The 22,974-nt window shown below is 47.3% G+C and overlaps 1 protein-coding gene across 5 annotated transcripts in view; it reads left to right on the top strand.

The window, feature by feature from the left end:
* Positions 1–22,974, top strand: part of CCBE1 (collagen and calcium binding EGF domains 1) — a 237,630-nt gene that overhangs the window by 194,709 nt on the left and 19,947 nt on the right. For 3 of the 5 annotated variants that reach the window (XM_022584354.2, XM_022584357.3, XM_022584358.2), the window contains 3 exons: positions 8,634–8,768; positions 11,045–11,197; positions 20,944–21,047. In XM_022584354.2, coding sequence (XP_022440062.1) covers positions 8,634–8,768; positions 11,045–11,197; positions 20,944–21,047 — 392 coding nt within the window. Of the gene's footprint in view, positions 1–8,633; positions 8,769–11,044; positions 11,198–20,907; positions 21,048–22,974 lie in introns of all 5 variants that reach the window. The other 2 variants (XM_089895265.1, XM_022584356.2) reach the window with 2 other exon arrangements.

Raw genomic sequence — 22,974 nt, 5'->3', positions numbered from 1 at the left:
TGTAAAAGATTCCAGGCAGAGCACTGATACAGAAAACACTAAGAACTGTTGGAAGAGCATGAGATTAGTGTGCCCAGGGCTGGGCTGGGGACAGGTGAGTAGGTAATGTGAAATAGTTTCCTTCACTGTTGGCCAAGAATCCAGGTCTCTCTAGTGGACTTGGAGCCCAGCCAAGCTAATTATGTTGCATTATCTCGTAGGGAGCAGTTTCTTTATCAGTTAGAGATAAATGAATCCTTCTTATTTATTTCTCTCTTTTGCAGAAGAGATCATTAAACCATAGCTGTCAACTCTGAGAAAGCTGCTTTAGGAAGGCTGGTTAGGAAATCTCTTCACATACGTTGGTTTATATTGGTCTCTCCAAGATGGAATTTCTCACTGCCAGCTAGTTCTGTTAGAGCTCGGCGGGGAAAAAAAAACACAGAGGTCAAAATAATTGCATTCTTTTATAAGCCAGCTTTCCTCAGCCACCAGCTGAGTCCTTTATATTTCAATTTTGCAGATACAGAAAGATAATGAAGTTTAGGCCCATCAATTTAAGATCCCAGTTAAGGACCTTGCCCAACCTGATTAAAAACACATTACATGGATACCACATGCTTAGAGTTTCTTTAAATGATAGGTGTTGTGGTTTCAAACATCTAAGCCTAAAACCAGTCTCCCTCACCCTGCAGTAAGACGTTATCAGCACCTAAGATTAATGTAACTTAAAACTGAATATTTCCAGGAAAAGTGGTCCCAAATGCTGAAAGTTGCTTTGCCGTAATTAACTCTGTTCTATTGCTTTTCACTAGAACACTTTTTAAAGTTGATTTGTTTTCCTCTGTGGGAGTAAGTCAGTGTGTGTGTGTGTGTGTGTGTTTATGACTAAAGGTATCTTTCATCATAAAGGTTTCTGTTACCCAAGGACACAAAGTGTAGGATTTCAGAAAAGATGGTGTATTGGTCACGATTCTCCAGAGAAACAGAGATTTATTTTAAGGAACTAGCTCCCGAGATTGTAGAGGCGGGCACGTCCAAAATCTGCAGGGTAGGCCAGCAGGCTGCAGACCTCAGGAAGAGTTACAGTTTGAGTCTGAAGGGCCATCTGCTGGCAGAATTCCCTCTTTATCAATGGAGGGCCATCGTTTTTCTATTTAGACCTTCAACTGATTGGAGGAGACCAGCCCACAGTGTGGAGGGCAATCTGCTTTACTCAACGTCTACTGATTTAAATGTTAATCTCATTAAAAAAAAAAAAAAAATCTCTGCAGAAAATTCTAGAAAAATGGCCAGATATTTGCGTACTGCGGCCCAGCCAAGTTAACCCTTAAAATTAGCCATTACAGATAATAGGAAGAGACTAGAATTTCTAAGCAAATATGCTAGCGAGTAGAAGCTGCAATTTAAAAGTGTTGTTGCCTCATTTGTTTAAGTGTCGCAACTTGTGGCCTGTGAGCCAAATCTGGCCCACCACCTGGTTTGTAAATAAAGCTTTATTGAAGCACAGACATACCCATTCACTTCAATATTGCCTATGGCGACTTTTGCCCTGCAACAGCAGAGTTGAGTAGCTTCAACAAAGCCCTGCAAAGCCAAGAAGTATTATCTAGCCCCCTTTACAGAAAAAGTTTGCCAACCCCTGCCATAAGTGTTATCTACATTCCCCGGGGGGTAGGGTAATCAGATTTGTCCTAGTTCAGCAACTACTAATTGTACTTAAACTGTAGGAAGAGAATAGTGCTGGTTGCTCCAGGGGACACAGTTCCTTTCAGATATCCAAACAATCATTAGAACTAATAGTAAAAGAAGCTAAAATGCAGGTCAGGCTTTGACTAGGTGTCAGGCACTGTGCTTAATGCATCATCCAATTTAATCTTCCTAAAAGCACCATGAAGCTGGTCTTATTGTTCTCCCTATTTTACAGGGAGGGAAGTTGAGTCTTAAAGACCTCGGGATCACAGAGAGAGTGGCAGAGTGGGGAGGGTTGGCTCCAGACCCTCTTCATCACACCACTTCATGCCTCCTAGAATAGAGCCTGGCACGGAGTAGGCATGCAGCAAATATGGGAGAGCAGGATCGAGTCCTGTGGGGGTTGGTGGGATGCAGAAACTAAACTCTGTTGAGGACTTCAAGGAAGTCTTCTTAAAACAGTGACGTTTGCATTGAGATCTGAGAAACCAGATAGGGTATCAACGGTAATAAAATGTTGAGAGTAAGAGTGGAGGGGTTGATTGGACATTATAAAGGGTGAAAACAGAATAAACAAAAATGTGACAGTGAGCCATGGATGTGATAAGGGATGATGGGGAAGAGAGTGTATTCCTTATCAAAGTGTAAGGAATTCATCAATGAGTCTTAAGGTTGGAAGCGTAGTCTCAGGGATAGAACACCAGACCTCAACTGCAAGAGTGAGCCATTTATATTTAATGTTGATGAGCATAGAATTTACAGGCTTTTTGAGCAAGGTGGCGACACTCACAGAGCTATACTTTCAGAATATTACTGGCCTGACGGTGTTACATAGAGTGGACTTAAGAGGGAAGAATCTTGAGATGAGGATTTACAAGGGAGGTTCTGAAGATCTGAGTTAGAATGGTACCAAGAGAAATAGGACAGGTGAAAACAGATCAACTGTAGAGGGAAAAGCTACAGAGCAGGAACCTGGTGGTCTCTGGAAAACCATCAAAAATGGAAAGTTGGGGCTTCCCTGGTGCCACAGTGGTTGAGAGTCCACCTGCCGATGCAGGGGACACGGGTTCGTGCCCCGGTCCGGGAAGATCCCACATGCCGCGGAGCGGCTAGGCCTGTGAGCCATGGCCGCTGAGCCTGCGCGTCCGGAGCCTGTGCTCCACAACGGGAGAGGCCACAAGAGTGAGAGGCCCGCGTACTGCAAAAAAAAAAAAAAGGAAAGTTGAATAAGTTCACTAACCTTGCTACCTCCAGAAACCCCACAAAGTAGGGCAGGGGGAAGGTGTATTGTGGATGCCCAGGGTTCACAAAAGACATATAAACCCACAAAAACAAAAAGGAAGAGGAGATAACAGCAACAAAAATTTGGAATCTGGAGAACAGAGAGGTTGTAAATAACTTAGCAAAATGGGAAAGATGAATCCTTAACCAGCATCAGGGGAAACTAAGGAGCAATCCAATTTACACCAAAACAAATACCAGAAAAACTAGAAGTTTCCAGAAACAGAGGTACGAGGAAGTGAAAAGCAATGTCAACACAGAAGGATTGACTGAAAACCTGTTTAAGAGGAAGTCAGACTCCCAGAACTTGTCCTTCATTCCACAGAGACAGAATATTGCACCTTCCAAGACCAAGCACAAGACCAGAGATGTATTCTTTTGAGAGGGTACTTGGAGGCTGTCGGGACTGAGGGTGCCAGTCGGAGATGAAGGTAGGGTTCTGATAATGAAAATGGAAGGATTTAGTAAAGGATCGATCATGCATTAAATGTTGAAAAACTCAACCTTCTTCTCCACTTGAGTTCCAAAAGTTCCTGACTTTACTGTCAGGCAAGGATTTGGAAATGTCTTCTGTGGATGTTCTGGATGACTCAAGAAAGAAGTCCTAAAGAGGGCTTCCCTGGTGACGCAGTGGTTGAGAGTCCGCCTGCCAATGCAGGGGACACGGGTTCGTGCCCCGGTCTGGGAAGATCCCACATGCCGCAGAGTGGCTGGGCCCGTGAGCCACGGCCGCTGAGCCTGCACGTCTGGAGCCTGTGCTCTGCAACGGGAGAGGCCACAACAGTGAGAGGCCTGCGAACCGCAAAAAAAAAAAAGTCCTAAAGAAACTGACATTGAAATGCACCAGGCAAATCACTTAAATGAAGCCCAGGCTATTTACAATAGCCAGGCCAGGGAAGCAACCTAAGTGTCCATCGACAGATGAATGGATAAAGAAGATGTGGCACATATACAATGGAATATTACTCAGCCATGAAAAGAAACGAAATTGAGTTATTTGTAGTGAGGTGGATGGACCTAGAGCCTCTGTCATATGGAGTGAAGTAAGTCAGAAAGAGAAAAACAAATACCGTGTGCTAACACATATATATGGAATCTAAAAAAAATGGGTTCTGATGAACCTAGGGGCAGGACAGGAATAAAGACTCAGACATAGAGAATGGACTTGAGGACACGGGGAGGGGGAAGGGGAGGCTGGGATGAAGTGAGAGAGTGGCATGGACATATATACACTACCGGATGTAAAATAGATAGCTAGTGGGAAGCAGCCACATAGCACAGGGAGATCAGCTCCGTGCTTTGTGACCACCTAGAGGGGTGGGATAGGGAGGGTGGGAGGGAGACGCAAGAGAGAGGGGATATGGGGATATATGTATATGTATATGTATAGCTGATGGTGTCACTTTGTTATACAGCAACAACTAACACAGCAATGTAAAGCAATTATACTCCAGTAAAGATGCTAAAAAAAAAAAATTAAGCCCAGTGTTTATAAAGTCTGCCACATGCAAAGAGCTTCTATTTAGCTGATTTTATAGCCTTCTCTTCAATATTTAGCTAATTTTATAGCTTTGCTTCTATGTAGCTATAATTTTTTTATATTTTAGCTATTGTATTTAACCATGAATCAGTTACAGCAGACGTCCAAACAGGAAAAGGATCACCAGTCATTAGAGGGAAACCTACAAAAGAAACATACGGGAAAAAAAGAAAAAGAGTCTTAGAGAAAACACCACACGGAAAGAAGAAAACTTCAAAGTAACTACCGTTTATATGTCAGTGAGTTACAAAAATGGTATAGCTTCCATGGGGCCAGAACATGGTGTTATTAAAAAAAGATCATTCAAAGAAGAAATAAAGAATCCTTGGAAATTAAAAGCATGATAAAATGAGAACAGGAAAATGGTTGGGAGATGAGATTGTGAAAATCTCTCAGGACCTGGAGCAAAAGATCAAAGAAATAAAAAATAGTAAAAGAAAAGTATGAGAGTATTATTAGAGGACCAGTCCAGGGGATGCAACATCCAAATAAGAGTAGCACACAGAACAGAGGAAGAAGAAGAGGGTAAATCATTAAAGATATAATTCAAGAAAATTCTCTAGAATTGAAGGATATGAATTTCTAGATTAAAAGAGCCTACCAAAAATTGAAGGGGTCCCACATAAAGACATCATTGTGAAATGTTAGTACCTTGGGGCAAAAAGAAAATACTAACATTTTTCAAAGAGGGAAAAATGAGATTTGAAAGATCAAGAATTAGAATCTTATAGGACTTATCCATAGCAGGACTGAAAGCTACAAGACAGGGGAGCAGTTCCTTCAAAATTCTGAGGTAGCTCAGAATATAAACCTAGAATATAAACCTAGAATTATATACCCTAACTAGCCATAAGGGTTGAAAAAAGACATTTTCAGGCACACATGACTTCAAAACTTTAAATCCTGTAAGACCTTTCTCAGTCTCTCTCCTCTTCCACCTTGCTCACTCTCCCAGCCCTGTTCTCAGTACTTAATAAGCCAGCAGCCAGCAAGGCAGAAATGTGGTTTCCAGAGTACCAGTCACAAAGTAGCTCATGGAAATGGAAGTTTGAAGCTAAGAGAGAAAGTTCACAACTACCCCCCCAAATATACAAAACAATTATTATTTTTTATTGAAGTATAGTTGAAGTATTGTTAGCTTCAGCTATACAGCAAAGTGATTCAGTTGTATATATATTTTTTTCAGATTCTTTTACATTATAGGTTATTACAAGATATTGAATATAGTTCCCTCTGCTATACAGTAAATCCTTGTTGTTTATCTATTTTATATGTAGTGGTGTGTATCTGTTGATCCCAAACTACTAATTTATCCCTCCCCCACTCTTTCCCCTTTGGTAACCATAAGTTTCCTATGTCTGTGAGTCTGTTTCTGTTTTGTAAATAAACTGATTTGTATTATATTTTAGATTCCAGTTGTAAGTGATTATATTTGTCTTTCTCTGTCTGACTTATTTCACTTAGTGTTATATGCTCTAGGTCCATCCATGTTGCTGGAAATGGCATTATTTCTTTCCTTTTTGGGGCTGAGTGATATTCCGTTGTATATATGTACCGCATCTTCTTTATCCATTCATCTGTCAGTGGACATTTAGGCTGCTTTGCATGTCTTGGGTATCGTAAATAGTGTTGCAATGAACATTGGGTGCATGTGGTACTAGATAATTACTTTAATTCCAGGGAAAACAAAAGGGTCTTCAAGAAAGGATAGGGAATTAGAGTATACTTCCAGGCTTAGCAAAAAATAGCTTTTATATTGTCATTATGCTGCCAACACTGAAGACTTATAAAACCAAAATTTCAGTGTAACGACAGGGGCAAAATGCAGGAGTAGGAAGCATGGACGTGGTTGAAGAAACCGTGATAAAGCTGAACGTGTCTCGTCCATGACTGGAAATCCATAGAGAGTATTCAGCACACAAAGGAGGAGGAAGCAATGCAAGCTGGCTGTTTAGAGATGCAGAGGGAAATCATAAAAGAATCAGCCGCAGGAGCTGGAAGTGGTACCTCAAGGCAGCTGGAATGAGGAGGAAATCAGGGCTGCTGTTTCTCAAAACAGGTCTTTTTCTTTCTCTTTCTTTTTTTTTTTTTTTTTTTTTTAGCATTTTGTTATCTTTTTTCTAAATTAATTTTTATTAGAGTATAGTTGCTCTACAATGTTGTGTTCGTTTCTACTGTACAGCAAAATGAATCAGCTATACATACACACATATCCCCTCTTATTTGGATTTCCTTCCCATTTAGGTCACCACAGTGCATTACGTAGAGTTCCCTGTGCTCTACAGTATGTTCTTATTAGTTATCTATTTTACACATAGTATCAATAGTGTATATACGGTCAATCCCAATTTCCCAATTCATCCCACCACCCCCCACCCCTGCTTTCCCCACCTTGGTGTCCCTACATTTGTTTGTTCTCTACATCTGTGTCTCTATTTCTGCTTTGCGATTAAGATCATGTATACCATTTTTCTAGATTCCACATGTATGTCAGAAAGAGAAAAACAAATATCGTATATTAACACATATATGTCAAAACAGGTCTTAGTGAGCCTAACAGTCAACACGGGACTCCTGACTCTGCCCCTTTCTTCCCCTCCCTCCCTGGCAGCTGCTGGATGACGGGTACAGCTGGCCAAGCAGGGCAGCCCACAGCCAATCACGGCTGAGACCTTGCTCTTGAGCAACAAGAGCACAGAACATGGGCTGCCTAGAGGTGATGCTTCAGTGAAGAAAACGCATTTGACCAGGGACACATGCAGGAAGCGCAGGCCTGGAATCACATCCGTGGGGAGGAGTATTTAGCAAGGGCCGCCCTCCAGGTCGTTCGTTCCTTGTCTCGCTGACCCCACCCACATCAGGGGCTGACAGCCCACCCATTCCACTTTCACATGTGGCAGAGCAAAGCCAGGCTCACTCTGTTTTCAGCGATAGTTTATCTGTTAGCACCTGAGGGAGACAGTGCAGTGATTAATGAGATGCTGGGTCTAGTCTGGAAGTAAATGTTCAGTCCGAGCCTCCTGACTTAGAGCCAGAGTCCCTTCAGAGGCTCGTTAAATATTAGTTTGTTTGTAAGGACTGAGAAAAGAGGAGATGCCCTGGTTCTCGACGAATAGAGCGTCCACCCCAATTTGCACAGACTTAGAGCTGGAACGACATCTCTGGCCATTCTGCCTTACCCAGACGCTGCTCACCATGCAGAATCGACCCTCCCCCACCCCATCTGCATGCCTACAGCACAGAGACATCAGTCAGCCTCCCTCAGGCTCCTCCCAGCCTGCCTGACTTCCAGCACCGCCCCACCCCTCACGTTAGGACGCCAGTGCCCATCGCCAGGGCTGGCTGTTCTTCAGTATTCAGCTGGAAGGAATTCCTCGTCTCTCCAGCAGTTGGGAAAAAGAGGAAACAGGCCCCCAGGTAATTCAGCAGAGCCTGGCCACCTAAAGCTTCTTTGCTCTCTGGATGAATGACAGAAATCAACTAGAATTGCACACTATAAAAGGGTAAATTTTGTGCTATGTGGATTATATTTTAATAAAGGTGTTCTATTTAAAATGAAAAAAGGAAAGGCAGCAAAAGAGAAATACAGTGACTCTTGATCATGGTGGAAATCCTCAAGTAGATCAATTTTTAGAAAGAATAAACATGAAAGTTAATATCTGTAAATTGACCCTCCTGAATTTATATGTGTCCAAGTACCCACAGCAAAATCTCCTTTTACCGCAGGGATTGCATACTTCGGTTTGAAGATCTTTGCGCTAGATGAATTTATTTGAGGTTACTTTTACATGGTAAGCACATTCTTCTTGCATAGATTGTGCCAATCAACACACCATTAAAGTTTGTAGTGATGCTCTTATAGAAAGAAAAAAATAAGGATGGTGAGCTGACCCAGGGAGTATCACAAGTGATATTTCCATTTAACATTGAGATTCTGAGCACTCAGTTACCCATTGCAGCCCTCCTGCAAGATGCCCCGTGGCCTGAAGAGTTAATTCCCTCTACACATAGCTGGTCACACCACCGTTCCCCTTGAGCGGAGTGCAGCCTGGACAGTCTGTTCCCGACCAGGGCTGGGTGGGCCCCGCCTCCGTCTAGTGAATGACTGTGGTGGTTTTGAGTTCACACTTTTCTTTTTCAGATTATGATGTATGTGCTGAGGCTCCCTGTGAACAGCAGTGCACAGATAACTTCGGCCGAGTGCTGTGTACTTGTTACCCAGGATACCGATATGACCGGGAGAGGCACCGGAGGCGGGAGAAGCCGTACTGTCTGGGTGCGTTGGTGATGCACGTTATTTCTTGGGTCCTGAGCATGTGCTAGATTCTGATGATTCTTTTGAACATTCTTCATCAGTGGGGACCAGCTCTCAGGAGCCACTTGGATGCCTCCCCTTACATCCTGATACTTGTTGGATGGAGTTGGGTTGGTACTATTCTAGGGGTCACAAACGATGACCAAGGGATTCTTCAGGGAGTGGGTACCAGTCAGATCCTAATTGGCAGTGAGATATAAGAGCAGGAGAAGGGGAATATTACCAAGTGAAAACTAGGATAAGGTGAAACAGAATGTAAGTGGGCAGAAATGTGAAAATGCAGGAAGAACGAAACAAGAATAAGCCTCCTCTCAGAAGATGACCCGGAAGAGAGACTGGGAAAGAGGAGGTGTCTGTATGGCAGACAGGCTGGAAATGACTCAGAGGGAGCTGAAGCCAGCCCCCGGGGCACAGCTGAGCAAAGCCAGCATCATCCATCGCCACCAGCTTGCTCCCTCCCCCCTCACTCACTAGGCTTCCCAGCCCTGCACTCGTTGGGTGTCTGAGGCAGGTTTATGGTCGTTGGACCCTGGAACTGCTTGTATCAAAGTGTGGTCAGTGCCTGTCTAAACTGTCTCAGAAACATCTGAGCTTATGGCTTAAAAAAAAAAAAAAGGTTCCTGGCCTCCCCTCGAGACTCTGAGGGTGGATGCAGAAATCTACATATGCACAGATGCACAGTGAAGTTTGAAGATGAGCTCAAAGATGAACTTAGGAGACTGCAGAGGCATCTGGATAGAAAATAAACCAGCTGTGATGAGCAGCCCCCTTCTCCGCCCCAGGGGGGCTCTGGAGAGCACCATTTAAGAGAAGTTCTATGTGTTAGCTCTCCTGGTTTCTCCCCAGTTGACCCTGGCATGGCGCCCCCCACTGAACAGGAATGGAATTGAGACCACCAAGCAAGCGGAGGGGGACCCATGGGCTCTCCTGCAGAGAGCACCGTAAACCCATGTGTACCACGATCCGAGGTCCCAGGTGCCAGGGCTCTGATTTCAGTTGCGGTAGCTCTGGTACCCATTTCTTTTCTTTGGGGGGGCTTGGGGACCAGCAACACTAGCAGTCTGTTAAGAGTCCCACCTGTTTCTCTCTCCTTTCAACCTTGTCCTTCCCCCTGTGGACAGTAGAGGCAGCCTTGCCCTTAGGTTGAAGGCAGGGGCACGTGGACGTGGTCAGCCTGAGGAATTGCAGAGGAGGCGCCAGCTGTGACATCTTAGCTTACGGGTGACATAGTGTGAACTGCCAAGGGAACATCCAGATGACCACATGCCCCTCGTGGGCACACAGGCCTGCCAGGGGTGGGTCCCAGGCAGCTTGTCCAGGGAGTGGCTGGGATGTTGTCGGCACCCTGGAGCGCAAGGTTGGGCTCCGTCCGCTGGCCACATGTGCACAGTCTGGGGCTGTGTGTCCTGGCCGCCACCCGGTATCTTCAGCCAGTGAGTGGGAAATGGGTTTGGGCCTCCTTCTCTTCCCCTGCTGGGAAATGGCTTTGTTTCCACCCGTTCAGTAGGGGGGCAAGTCTGTGATGTGCACAGTTCACGTGGACTTTCTCTGGTTACTTGTTTGATGATGTCGTGGCTCATTTCCACCACTCAGGAGGGGTCTGTTTGGGTCATGGATGGGGCTGAAATTTCCTGGGGAAAATGCTCTCCGTTAGACCCATTATGACTATTTTCTTTTATCAGAAGTGCCTTTTCCCAGGAATCATCATGTCTTCTAACTGGGAAGGAGCCGTTCCTAGTGGCCTTAGGTCACCACCATGCTGTTAGGAACCTCTGGTCGTAAAGGGAACATAAAAACCCTCGGCATACTAGGGTCTTTGCAGGAAATCATTTCTACAATAGTTGTTTTCCAAAATGTGTTGCCATCTGTTATCTCATTTCCTCTTCCAGAGAGCCCTGCAGAAGTATTTAGGGCAGGCTTCACTGCCATGTTCTATAGTGAGAACTTTGGAGGCTAGCAGTGCCTGCACCAAGCCACGAGAATTGGTGGTGGCAAAGCCACAACCAGGAACCCCATCACTGATCAGTTTGTAACCATGGTGACACTGCCTGAAGTGCTCTTGTCACGAATGGCCCACATCTGTAGCTTCCTGCTTTGTTCCAGGCTTCGGTGACGGAGGTCTGGCAGAGTGTCCTTTGCGGACATTAGCAGAAGGGCCAAGCCCAGGGTCGCCTGTTGTGTTGGAAGTGATCTCTCTGAAACTGTCTTAGTGTTCTGTGCGTTTGGTGCAAACCCAGATATCGACGAGTGTGCCACCAGCAACGAGACGCTGTGTGCGCACATCTGCATCAACACCTTGGGCAGCTACCGCTGTGAGTGCCGGGAGGGCTACATCCAGGAGGATGATGGGAGGACGTGCACCAAGGGAGACAAATACCCCAACGACACTGGTGAGTAGGGCAAGTAAAATTATCCCCCTAATTGGAGGGGGGGGGGATGGGCAGGCAGGCACTTGGAAACCCAGTAGGCTTCCTCAGGAAGCAGTGGGCAGGAAGGGGCATTTGTATGAATGGTAGGTGGGATCTGGGTAAGAGAAAAGTAGAAGGTCGAACCCCTAGAGAACTAGTGAAAGAGCTGCCTGCTAGCAGCAAGGCGTGCGGCTGGTTTTGTACTGGCAGAAGCTCTGCACCAAGTGCGGAGGTGTGGTGTGCTCGTGGACAGATCGGTGGAACTTAGTTACGAACTGAGATCAAACAAGGAGGAGCAGAGATGAGGCCAGAAACACTGGGTTCTCTCAAGGAAAAAAAAAGGGGGGGGCTGAATAGAAACATGAAACACTTCTGTGTAACGCAGCAATCCGTTTCAGCGCTACTGAAAGTATAGTCTGTGGCCCCGTGCCTACCTATGAGCTGTTATTTGGTTCATGTTCAGGTTAAAAAAAAACAGAAGCTGGGAATGTTGAGAAGCACTTTGCAGTCGTTCATTTTTATCGTATTTAGCAAGCCCAGTGCACCCTGACGTGGAGAACTTTTAGAAGCTGGCCTTTCTTCGCAGAGTTTGAGAAGCTGCTTTATATTATTTTGACCAGATTCCACCAAGGTGTCTGATCACTTAGGGATGTGATCAGCTTGAATGTTGGGTCATTGCCTTATTTAAGTGTGGAGGGGAGGGAGGCAGGAAGGAAAGGGCATTCCTGTATCTCCAACCCTTGTAGGCCAGGAAGCTGCTGAGCTCAGAGTTCAGCTCTGACTCCTCGGGAGGGGAAAGTGGCAGGAACACTGTCGTCTGCTGGGAGAGGTTAGCTGGGCCTTGGCCATCTCTGGATGGCGAGGGGCTCCCAGGGCAAATCATCTCTACCAAGAAATGCAGGGGAATGGAAGGACCAGAAGTGCTGGGCGCTCAAGAGGTCACGGTTCTTCCGTGTAACCTGAGATTCACAAAAGGGTGGAAGGCCGTTGCCATCAGCTGAGGACAGCAAACAGCTGGGGACCAGCTGTCTCACATGGAAAAACTACAAAGCAAATCCTGAAGAGCAAGCGGGTTGAGTCATGAGGAAGCCACCATGCATTAGAAGTAACACGAAAGGTCTGCTTGCAGTCAGCTCAGGCTTGGGCAGCTTGGGGTCATTGGAATGACTCGGAGAGCTTAGTGTGACACCCTTTAAAGCCTGAAGCATGTGGGACCTGGGCGCCCAGAGGTGCTTAAAAGCAGGGGTAATCAGTCTTTTGGGCATTTTTCAGACATTTTCAAAACATTTTTTCAGACCACTTTTTAATTATTACTCAGAATTAAAATCACTTCACTTTTGTCCCATGGTGGAGAAGGTTTGGGGGAGGGGTGTGTGTAACTTACCTCTTAGATTATGTCCTTCGTTGAAAGGAAGAATCTCACTGAAAAATGAGGTGCAGATTTTTAGCCACTGGTATATTAGTGATGGGCTGACTTGAGGGTTAGCAAGAAGAAAGCAGCTTTCTAATTTTTCATTTTGGAATTGGATTTCCAGCTGTGCTCCAAGCCAGGGAGCCCGTGGGCTTGGGCCGAGGGGTCCCCAACCTCGTAACCCTGTTGTGTCTTTGCCTTATATTTCTATTCAGGTGAAACCCCGTTTACCTGGGCGTGAAGGGCAGCCTTGAGCAACCCAATCTAGAGGAAACCGCAGAGGTGGCAGCAACAACTGCTGAGTATCAGGGTGGGGTTAGACGGTAGGGATCTCTAACTTGTAGGAAGCGGGCCACCTGTGAGCACTTCCCACCTGGTGGGGTAGAGTGGTCTGCTCAGAGACGCAACCTTAGCTAGCCGAGACCACAGGAGTCGGATGCAATTTCCAGAGCCTAGGGGAAGATTTTATACACTGAATCTACTTGTTCTTTGGTCTCAGGTGGCCTCTACCTCTTACACTAATTCCTAGTTTTCCCAGCCTCATCCCTCTGAAGTCACCCTGCTTACTGTGTGGTACGCCAGGAATGGGTCTGAGCCAGAGGCAGTGACAAGGTAGGGCCTTGGTGGGACATGCTCACCCCCTGCCTCGCTCTTGGGCAGTGTGGACCCAGAAAGGAGCCCAGCCCAAGGGCCGGGGCATGGGAAGGTCCCACTGCAGCTTTGATGTTAGCAGCCTCTTGTGCTGAGTCGGTCCTGAGACCACAATCCTCTGTTTCCTTTCCTGAGGGATGAATTGTACTTTCTTTAAAAAATGTCCAAACACACAATTTTCAGTATAAGAGGTCAAGAATTTAAGTGATAACTATTTTGACTTCTAAGGCTAAGAATTCAGTAAAAAAAATCTGAGCATTCTTAATTATTAATTGGTTTTGTACCTTCTGTACTATTACTGTCATTTAAAGACATATTTTATCAACCATTTATTACAGCATTTCCCCCTGTTGTCGTCTGTAGGACTCTGGGGTCCTGGGAGGTGTTAATTAGCCTTTCTTTGTTCGAAAGGTTCTGTGTTCAGGTGTTCGGGGGAGAATGCACTGTGCACCAACTTCTGCAGGGATTCATACTGTGAGTGCGTTGAAAGCTCTGAGGTTGCCATTAAAAGATGATCATTTTGATGAAACCTGCACTTCCCAAAATTATTTTCTGAAGAAACACTTATAAGCATCTCACAGATGACGGTGTCCTGGAAAAAAAAAAAAAAAAACAGTTTGGAAAGTTCTAACTTATAAGCATCAAAGAGCTGAGCCCTGGGGCCCAAAGTCGGTAAGTCATCTGGTCGACTTTCAGGCGAGGATGTTGTCATCGCCAGAGGAAGCAGCCAAAGCCAGGGGCGGGGAGCTGTTGGCTGTCGACTACAGAGCATCTAATGAGTGAAAACAGGCCATTCTGCCCTCCGGAGAGAGAGTTTGTTCCTGCTTACAGTGATTTAAATGGGCAATGTCCTTCTGTTTAATCAGTAAGAACGTCTAGTGGTTATAAGGCTGAGCTTTCTTGTAACACCACAACTCACTTAGTTTGGGATTTCTGGGGGGGAGGGTGGGGGGGGTGCTGTGCTGCGAGGTATGCGGGACCTTAGTTCCCCCCACCGGGGATGGAACCCACGGCCCCTGCAGTGGAAGCGCGGAGTCTTCACCACTGGACCGCCAGGGAAGTCCCCGCATAGTTTTAAAAACTGAAACAGTCCCACTGTTTCTATTGTATCCCAAGTGCTGTGCCCGCAGCAGCAGCATTCTAGAATTCCTCAGTATTTAATTTTCAGTGACTGGTCTCTCCTGAATTCACCACACAGGCACAGAGGACTCACGTTTGGTTTTAGTGTTTTATGAAGAAAAACATTCCAACGCCGGTAACCAAGGGCGTCGGGGGTTAGGGACTGAGGGGAGTAATTCGTACCCATAATTAAAATTATGGGAAAGGACAGGCACGTTCTATGCCTTGAACGTTAGAATCATTACTTAAGTGATGGGCCCCTGAGAAGATGGGGGGCTGGTTTTGATGATTCGGGCAACAAAAGCAAGCGTCCTGGATTCATCTCTGCAGCAGCTGTGATGCAACGGAAAGTTCCTTGGCTTGGAAGGTAGGAGAGCTGGTTACCAGAGCCGCTTCAGCGTTTACCAGCTGGGTGTCATTGGGCAGCTCTCCGGATCTCAGTTTCCTCCTCTGTAGACACAAAGGTGTTGGATTAGGTGAGCTCTAAAGACCCTTTTACCATCACAAATCTTTTTCACAATTTGGTGTGATTTAGCATCAGTAAAAGTGGCCGAAGCCCTACCAGCCCCATGAGTCCCCGTGCAGTTTTCATTTCTTTGTCCTTTATCTAGGCGAGTGTCAGGACTTGAAGGCATGCCCAGCTCAGCACCTTCTAAACTGAGAACTTTCCCTACAGTATCTAAAAGATGAATAATTAACATCCAGATATTCAGCTCAACAGTAAGGAGAGTTAGGGGGCTGGACCAGCCCTGCATCTGAAACATCAGAGGCAGCCACGCAGTTTCATCCGTTTTAGATTAATTAATAGGCCCAATATTTCATCACAGTCATTTTTTTCAAGAAGAGATAATGATGATGGAGTACAAGCACACGTGATCTAAATCCCCTTCCCCTCCCTTTTTTTTTTTTTTTTTTTTAACTTTGCATTGACTGGTGTCTGTAACCTTCCAGTCAGAGGAATTTTAAATCGAACACAATGTCAGCTCATTCAGGAAGTGAGTGGACAGCAGCAGGGCTGGCCTCAGAACGGCCTCTGCCCGTGGAAAGGTGGTCATGTGCCCACGGGCGTGGGGACACAAGCCGTCTGGCTAGTGGGCGGGAAGGGCACTCTCCATCACTTCCATTTTTTTGTCTTTGCAAATATATGTCTGGAGCCAGTGTAGGCACCCCAGGGCGTCTGTAGCGCTGATGTGGAGACAAATTAAGGATATGTTGGCTCCCTAGTAATTAGCTTTCTGGTCTCTGCTTTTCAACTTTTGTTTCTTTTCTGATAAAGTGACCTTGACCCCCAACATCAGTTATTTCAGGGAAGGCCAGGTGTTTCATGTAACTTTCAAGCTCCACTAATCCATAGATCAGCCGCTGTCAACCTGGGGAGCTTTAAAAAGGCTGACAGCCTTCCCTTGTTGTGACCCCCAGATGGGTGGCGTGCGGCATGGTTGGCAAGAATTTTAAACCCTCACCCCCGCCACTGTCCCTAGTGGTGGTAATGTGCCACCCGGGCTGAGCACTACCGCCAGGGCACAGATGTGCACGATCAACTTTTAAAACCAAATGTGCTTGGTGACTGCCCATATGAAATACGTCGAGAACATTCCTTAGTTTTCCTAAGTTGGTTAAATATTACTAAGATGGTATCTCAGGAATTCTGTTTCTAATGCTTACGGAGGTATAGCCTGCTCTACGTCAGTAAAAGTTAGAGCTACGCGACCCCCTGTGGCTGGTCAATAATATTGCACCTCTAAAATCTGAACGAGTTGGAGCAGAATGTTAAGCGATGCCTCACTTAACATGGTCATGGTCATAGAGACACCACATCATGAGTGGAGAGGACAGAGAACATGCCAAGTCAGAGATGTCTACCCACATTTCTAAACGAATTATTCACGTAGCCTATTGAAGATTGTTTTAGCTCCACGTTTGACGTTACTGTATCCTGTACCGCAACGGGATAGATGAACCCCAATTCAGAATAGACGGCATGTGCCAGGTCTGCACGCACAATTATTTGTCTTCAAACTCTCTGGAAGTTCTTTCCAGAGGATGGTGCAGAGATCCCTCCCCCCATCTGTAATTTTGTAGAGAACTTAATAAGCAGTGATACCAACCATGACGATGATATTAACATTTATGGGGCACTTGCCGCCTGCCAGGCGCTGCTCTGCGAACTTCCAGGGGGTCATTGTCGTTCTACCGTTCAAGGAACGGGCAGTCACAGAAGCTGTGACTTCCAACCTGCAAGGCACGAAGTGGCAGCATCAGGATTCGAATCCTGATCCCCTGACTCCACCAGAGCCTGTGATCCTTACTCTGTTCCTCTGTGTGCACGGGAGCTTCCAAAGTCTTTTGGACAAAGTTACCCTTGTTCTCTGTGTTTTGATAATTCCGCAAAGGGACAGGGAACAGGCCAGGGATTTTCAGGTGAGAGGTTGTTCAACAGAGCTGCTTCCCTGGAGCGGTGTTTGTTGAACTTGCACGTGCTTCAGAGTCACTTGGAGGCTTTGATAGAACAATGCACCAGGCCCCCGTCCTGAGATTTTGGATTTCTGAGAACGGATACCCAGAGGCTGGCGCTGCCGCTGCTCGTCCATTGACCACATGGAGAATTACTGCCCTGGAGCCCACCTGGCAGACAGCTCTCCAGTGTCCTGAGCAGAACCCCCAATAGCGGGCTCACTGCGCCCCAACAGTGCCAGATCCGGACCCTGTAAGTGCTCGTCCACTGCACGCGGCATTCTGGGAAACCTAAAGCAAATTACTGTCCTCCTCTGTACCTCAATTTCCTTATCTGTAACGGAGGCTGAACTAAAGATGTATCAGTTCTAACATTCCATGATCTAAATGAAATAGAGTCTAGAACCTGGTAAAGAGGTTATCATGAAAATATCAGGTTGCCCTATTCATCCCAACACTTGGTAAGTGGAGCTGAGTATACAAAAGTACAAATGGACGGATGGGCTTTTAACTCTTGTTCACCATGGCCTGGCTCTGCCAGCAGGGCTGGTTCCTTAAAAGGAAGGCCAGTCTCAAAGCACTGAACAGGTATCCTCATTTATTTTATGTTCTCAATGCCTCACATGGGGCCTGGTGAATAGCAGATGCTCCATGATGGCTAAGAGGGAGAGAGGGATGGATAGATGAATGGGTGGATGGACAGATAAATGGATGAGAGAGATAAGTGGGTGGGGAGATGGGATGGATGAGATTGGTAGGCGGGTTATGAGATGGGATTGCATATACTGACCAGTAGACGGCCTGGAATGAAAGAATGCTAGGTTTGGAGAGACGGATGTCACCCAGCTGTGCTTAAACCTAACAGACCTAGAGCTGGGGTTATCTACATATGCGGGAGTCCACCGTTGTCTGTCATCAGTACAACCAAAGTTGGGTGAAGCTTCAGTCCTTTACCACCAAGTGTATTCTTGCGTGGAAGTTCCCTTGTGTCACTATTATGTTGGAGACCAACCTAAATAACTCCTGTTCTCCTCAGGTGTGTTCAAGCTCCATAGGCAAGTGGGGTTGTAAATGGTACATTAAATGGGGATAAAGAGCCTAAAGGAAATTGCCTGATTTGTAGCAAAAGGTATTGGGCTCAGATTCAGGAAACCTCAGTTCTAAACCCACAGCAGTTAATAACTTCCGGACGTCACGGAACCTCAGTTTGCCCTCATTCTGTTGTTTGTGTTAATCCCAGAATCCTTGAAGAATCCTTTTATCAGGCAAAGAGAATTCAAAGGGCTTGGTGGGCCTGAAGACTGCCAGACACCCTCTCCCATTTACTAGAACCCGACCTTGTGCCAAGGATTTCACAGGCATCACCCCCGTATAATCATCGCAATAGCCCTGTGTCTTAGGTTTTACTGTTCCAGTGTTATGGTTGAGGAAATTGGGGCTTATAGAGGTTAGATAACTTGCCTGAGGTCTCTGAGCTAGTTAGTGACAGAGCTGGGATATGCACCCCTCGCACTGTGACCCTGGAGGCCATGCCCTTAAATTGCATTTCACCGTCTCCAAGCGAAGACCTTTCTCATAACCCAGCTCGTTGTGACACAGCTACGGTGTGAATGGAAACAATCCCCCACGGCTTCTGGTTGAGCGTGGTGGAAGGTGGGGAGAGGCCGGGGAGGTGGGGAAGCTCCTGGTGGGACAGAATTAGCCTAGAAGATGGGGATTAACAAGGCACCCCTGCTATGTTATACACACACATGGAAGGATTTAAAAAGAGGCAGCCTCTTTCCCGGAGGTTCAAGTGCTTTTCCCAATCACACGCTGAAAACCTAAGCTACAGTCTGTATATTCGGGAATCACAGTGTTGCTTATGGCAACGCAACCAGACAGAGCACTGCTTCGCCCACCTCAACCTGCTGGCTTGGGAAGCGTGTTCCTAGCGTGTGTGCACACCAAGCCTCAGGCCTCCCACCGGCTGCGGGGAGGGCTAGGGCTAGTGGGCCCCCTACCACCACCCCGTGCTGCAGGGAAGGAGTCTGAGATCTCGACTGCCAGGTTGCCCCTGGGTGCCCTCACCTCCCAAAGAGCAGAAATACCGGTCACCCTGTAGACCACCAGGCAGGCACAGACCCCCTTGGAGAGGCAGCTGGGGCTGCATGAGGAGGGATCACCCGAGTGTGAGGCTCTCCCGATGCCCACTTCCTCCTCCCGTGTACCCGTTCCCTAGGCCTGCCGTAACCACCGTGCCACAATCTGGGTGGCTTAAAGGACAGAGGTGTGAGGCTACGTGTCTGAGATCAAGGTGTCAGCGGGGTTGCCGCCTTCCGAGGACTGTGAAGGAGAACGTTCCAGGCCTCTCCTCCAGCGCCTGCTGTTTCGCCAACAATTCTTTGTCATTCCTTTGCTCCTGCTGCCTCACCCTGACCTCTGCCTGCATCTTCGCATGGTTTCTCCCTGTTGTGTCCAGATTTCTCCTTTTTATAAGAACATCAGTCATATTGGATTACGGGCCCACCCTACAGCAGTATGACTTCAACTTAACTAATTACATCTGCAGGACCCCTATTTCCAAATGAGGCCACATTCTGAGGCACTGAAGGGTTAGGACTTCATCGTGTGCACTTGGTTGGGGAGCGGGGGGACACAGTTCACCCTGTAAGGTTCCATTTCGCTAACTCTGAGCATCCACTGTGTGAGGTACCAAGAAGCAGCTCCAGTTCCTGGGCAGCTCCCCCTGTGGCACATGCACGAGAAGCTCCTCTATAGGGAAGCCCGGGATCCCCACCATCTGAGTAGGATGCGTGGTAAAGCTGCCTGACTTCAGAGGACAGGGCTGTGTCTGGGTGTGGGGAGGGGGGGGTCTCAGGCAACCCGTGAATTGGGTCTTGGTAGCTCATAGGAATCCACAAGTGGAGACGGCAGAGAAGGCTTCCCAGAAGAGAGGACGGGAAGAAGAAAAGCACGTGGGCCCTGGAACTTACCTGGCGGTCCAGTGGGTTCGACCCCTGGTAGGCAAGCTAAAGTCCCCCATGCTGTGCAGCACGGTCCAAAAAAGCACGTGGGCCCAGAAGCAGAAGAAATGACCTGGAGAGACATGTCACTTGACTGTCCCTAGCTACTTTCCAGATCCTAGTGTTATACGTGTCACACCAACAGGACACCTGGCCCAACACCAAAGGGCTTCAAAGGTAGGAGAGTTGACACTTGCCCGGGTGTCAGACTGTCCTGCCGCCACCCTGACCAAAACTGTCACCTTCCCCCTGTCACTCCCTCTGGGCCCACACCGCACAGCTACCATCTTTTACAAAGGCCTATGGGAGTCTGCACCTGCTCTTCTGTAGCAAATGACCTCAGGTGTCTAGTGTCCCCAGCACAGGCTTGTGTGGCCTGTTCAGGTGCCAGTAGGATGAGGGCTATGTGGATACTGGGTCGTGTCACCATTTAACTCACCTATTCCTTAGAGAAATATGATTTTACACAAAGCCCACAGAGGTCCTGATGCGCTACAGGATTGCACTGGGACCCTGCCTTGTGCCTGTCCCATTATGGCCCTGGATGGGCATGTCCAAGTGCCTGGAGCATCTTCCATCTGGCTTTACATCTCCTCGGAGGTCAGTGCCCAGCCCCGGTCTGTGACCCTGCCTGGCCTGGCCGTGCTTCCTTTGAACAGCTGGATTATCAGAGGTGATAAAAGCCAGCTTCGTGAGCCCTGCGCCCGAGTCCCATTGCCTGGGCTTGGGGGATAATTTACAGCGTGTGAACGTTGGCCCTTGGAGGGGAGTGTAAGTCATGTCAGGTTGACAGAGCCTGCCTCATGGTAAAAGGGCCACTGTTGACTTTTTCACAATGAAAGAGGAGGGTGCTAGGATGCCTAAGTGGAAACAGCTGAGCCCAGAGTGTAGCGGGGGAGCCCCTCCCCGTGTCCCCGCTGCCCCGGGCATGCCGTCAGCAACCCAAGAACTGTAAAATCGCCAGCCCACATCCCTCGCACGTTTCAGCATCAACCAGTCCGCCTGGAACTGCCCTTCTTGACACGGTCTCCCTGGGTCTGGATGTCCCCCAGCCTCCCAGGCAGACCCCAGCCCGTCTTCTCTCTCAGGGCACGATGAGAAGGTGGAGAACGCGGTGAGAGCCGGCACCTGCTGCGCCACGTGCAAGGAGTTTCACCAGATGAAGGAGACGGTGCTGCAGCTGAAGCAGAAGGTACGTGCCGGGCGTGTTAGAAACGGTCGCGTAAGATGAAAGGAAGGCCTGGTGGAGGCAAAGTGGAGGAACATCTGAAAACAATAAGAAACTGTCATCCACAGCCTCACTGGGTATTCTCTGAGCTTGGTGCCAACTAGGTTTGGCCTGGGACGCTTTGCCCACCCACCTTTGGAGCTCATTATCTATAGCTCAACGGAACAACGAAGGCAGGGGATTGACCAGGTGACTAGTAACATAGACCACTAGGTAAGGGGCACGTGGTGAAGCAGAGGGTGAGGAACGACTCGTGTGACTTTTTGGGAAATGAACATCCAGACACGTGGCCCTTACACAGTGCTAAATAGAATACGGTAGAATCATTTGCCGATGTTTTATCAACAGAGAACATCTTCTCTATAAACGTTCATCACGGGTGATGTAGTTCTGTAGCAGCTTTATTTTTCACATTTAAAAGTTACGACCTGTGCTTTCTGGGCTCCACACGCCTCAGAAAGCAGCTGCTCAGATACCCGGTGTCGCCAAGGGTGAGGACTGACTCTCTGTCAGGCCCCCACGCATGCCTGACAGCATCATATCTCTGGTAACATTTTTGTGCTGTGAGTAACGCCCCTGGGATGCGCCTAGTGCCCTGAAAGCTTAAGCAACTGCCCTGTGCCCAGGTCGATGGTGTTTATCGTACCTCAGGTCAGTGAATTCACCAGTCTGTCGGCAACTCGGAAACTGCTCTTACGCTTGTAAAACATAAACTTGCTGGTTTGTTTGTTTAATTGCTTCCCCTCAAGGCTCTTAGTACATCGAAGAGGTGTATCTAATCTGTTTAACTTTGGCATCTAGTATTGTAAAGGGCAGCAGGGTAAGATTAGACAGTGTTGCTTTTCACGTGTCCAACAAACATGCAGGCAGCCCCTAATGAGATCCACAGCTTCCAGTGGAACAGGCAGGTCAGTAGGCTGAGAAGATAAATGGCTTTGCGGGCCTTTGGCACGTTGGTGGTGAAGATCTAGCAACTTTAGCAGAGGCATATATGTGTATGATGTACAGATTCCAAAGAGCTTGTGATCCAATAGAGAGACCAGGCAGAAAACCTTGCAAGTATATCAGTATAAATTCAGAGTTATGAGTAATACATCCCACACAGATATCCTCACGTTGGACTTGGATTGATGTTAGTATTTACTGAGCGAGTCTGAAAAAGGGATCGTGGGAGAAGTTTGCATTTCATAGGCCAGAGGAGTCGGGCCTGGCGGGGGGCAGTTGGTGAATGTCTCAAGGCCTAAGGCTACCCTCCGTTTTCTTCTCTGAGAGTCAGTAATCCAAGAGCTATGGGGAGGCTCCTTCCAGCCTGAATGTTCTTTAGGGTCAGTGACGCTGAGTCTCACTAGTTCAGAAATTCAGTTGCTAATTCAACATCTGGCTTTCCCTTAACCTCCCCGCAGTGTTTTACAATCCATGAAAGAAGAAATGTTACGAAGAAGTTGAAAATTTTATGTTACCCTTAAAGCCCTTGTGGCTGAGCTACACACAGATCTAATAATACTTGTTAGTACTCCAGTAACTCTCCTGCACCGGGGTTGGCCTGGAATTGTTCCACCTTAGACCGATTTCTCCTACAAGTGCATTGTGTCAAGTCTGAGCTAAAGCTGGCATTCAAGGAGCGTCACAAGAAACAACGCATTTTTAAAGGCGCCTAGTAGAACATGTCACATTCTGCAGTTGATAAAGCCGTTTTATATCCAGGACCCCATTTAATTCTCACCGTGATGCTGATATTGGCAGAGAGGTGCGGTGTCAGCCCAAGACGCAGGCCAGACCCTAAACCCTAGGCCTCCTCACTGCTGCTCCTGTGCTGGTGTGGGGCTTGTCCGTTGATTTTTAACTTCCTTTCACTACTGCTGATGCCATCTGTTCTGTTCAGAAAAGAACA

Source organism: Delphinapterus leucas, chromosome 14, assembly GCF_059928025.1.
Source record: "Delphinapterus leucas isolate spDelLeu-1000000601 "Yukka" chromosome 14, BTC_Dleu_Yukka2, whole genome shotgun sequence".
Taxonomy (NCBI): Eukaryota; Metazoa; Chordata; class Mammalia; order Artiodactyla; family Monodontidae; genus Delphinapterus; species Delphinapterus leucas.
Note: the sequence above shows the minus strand (reverse complement) of the source record. Positions and strands in the feature narration are given on the sequence as shown.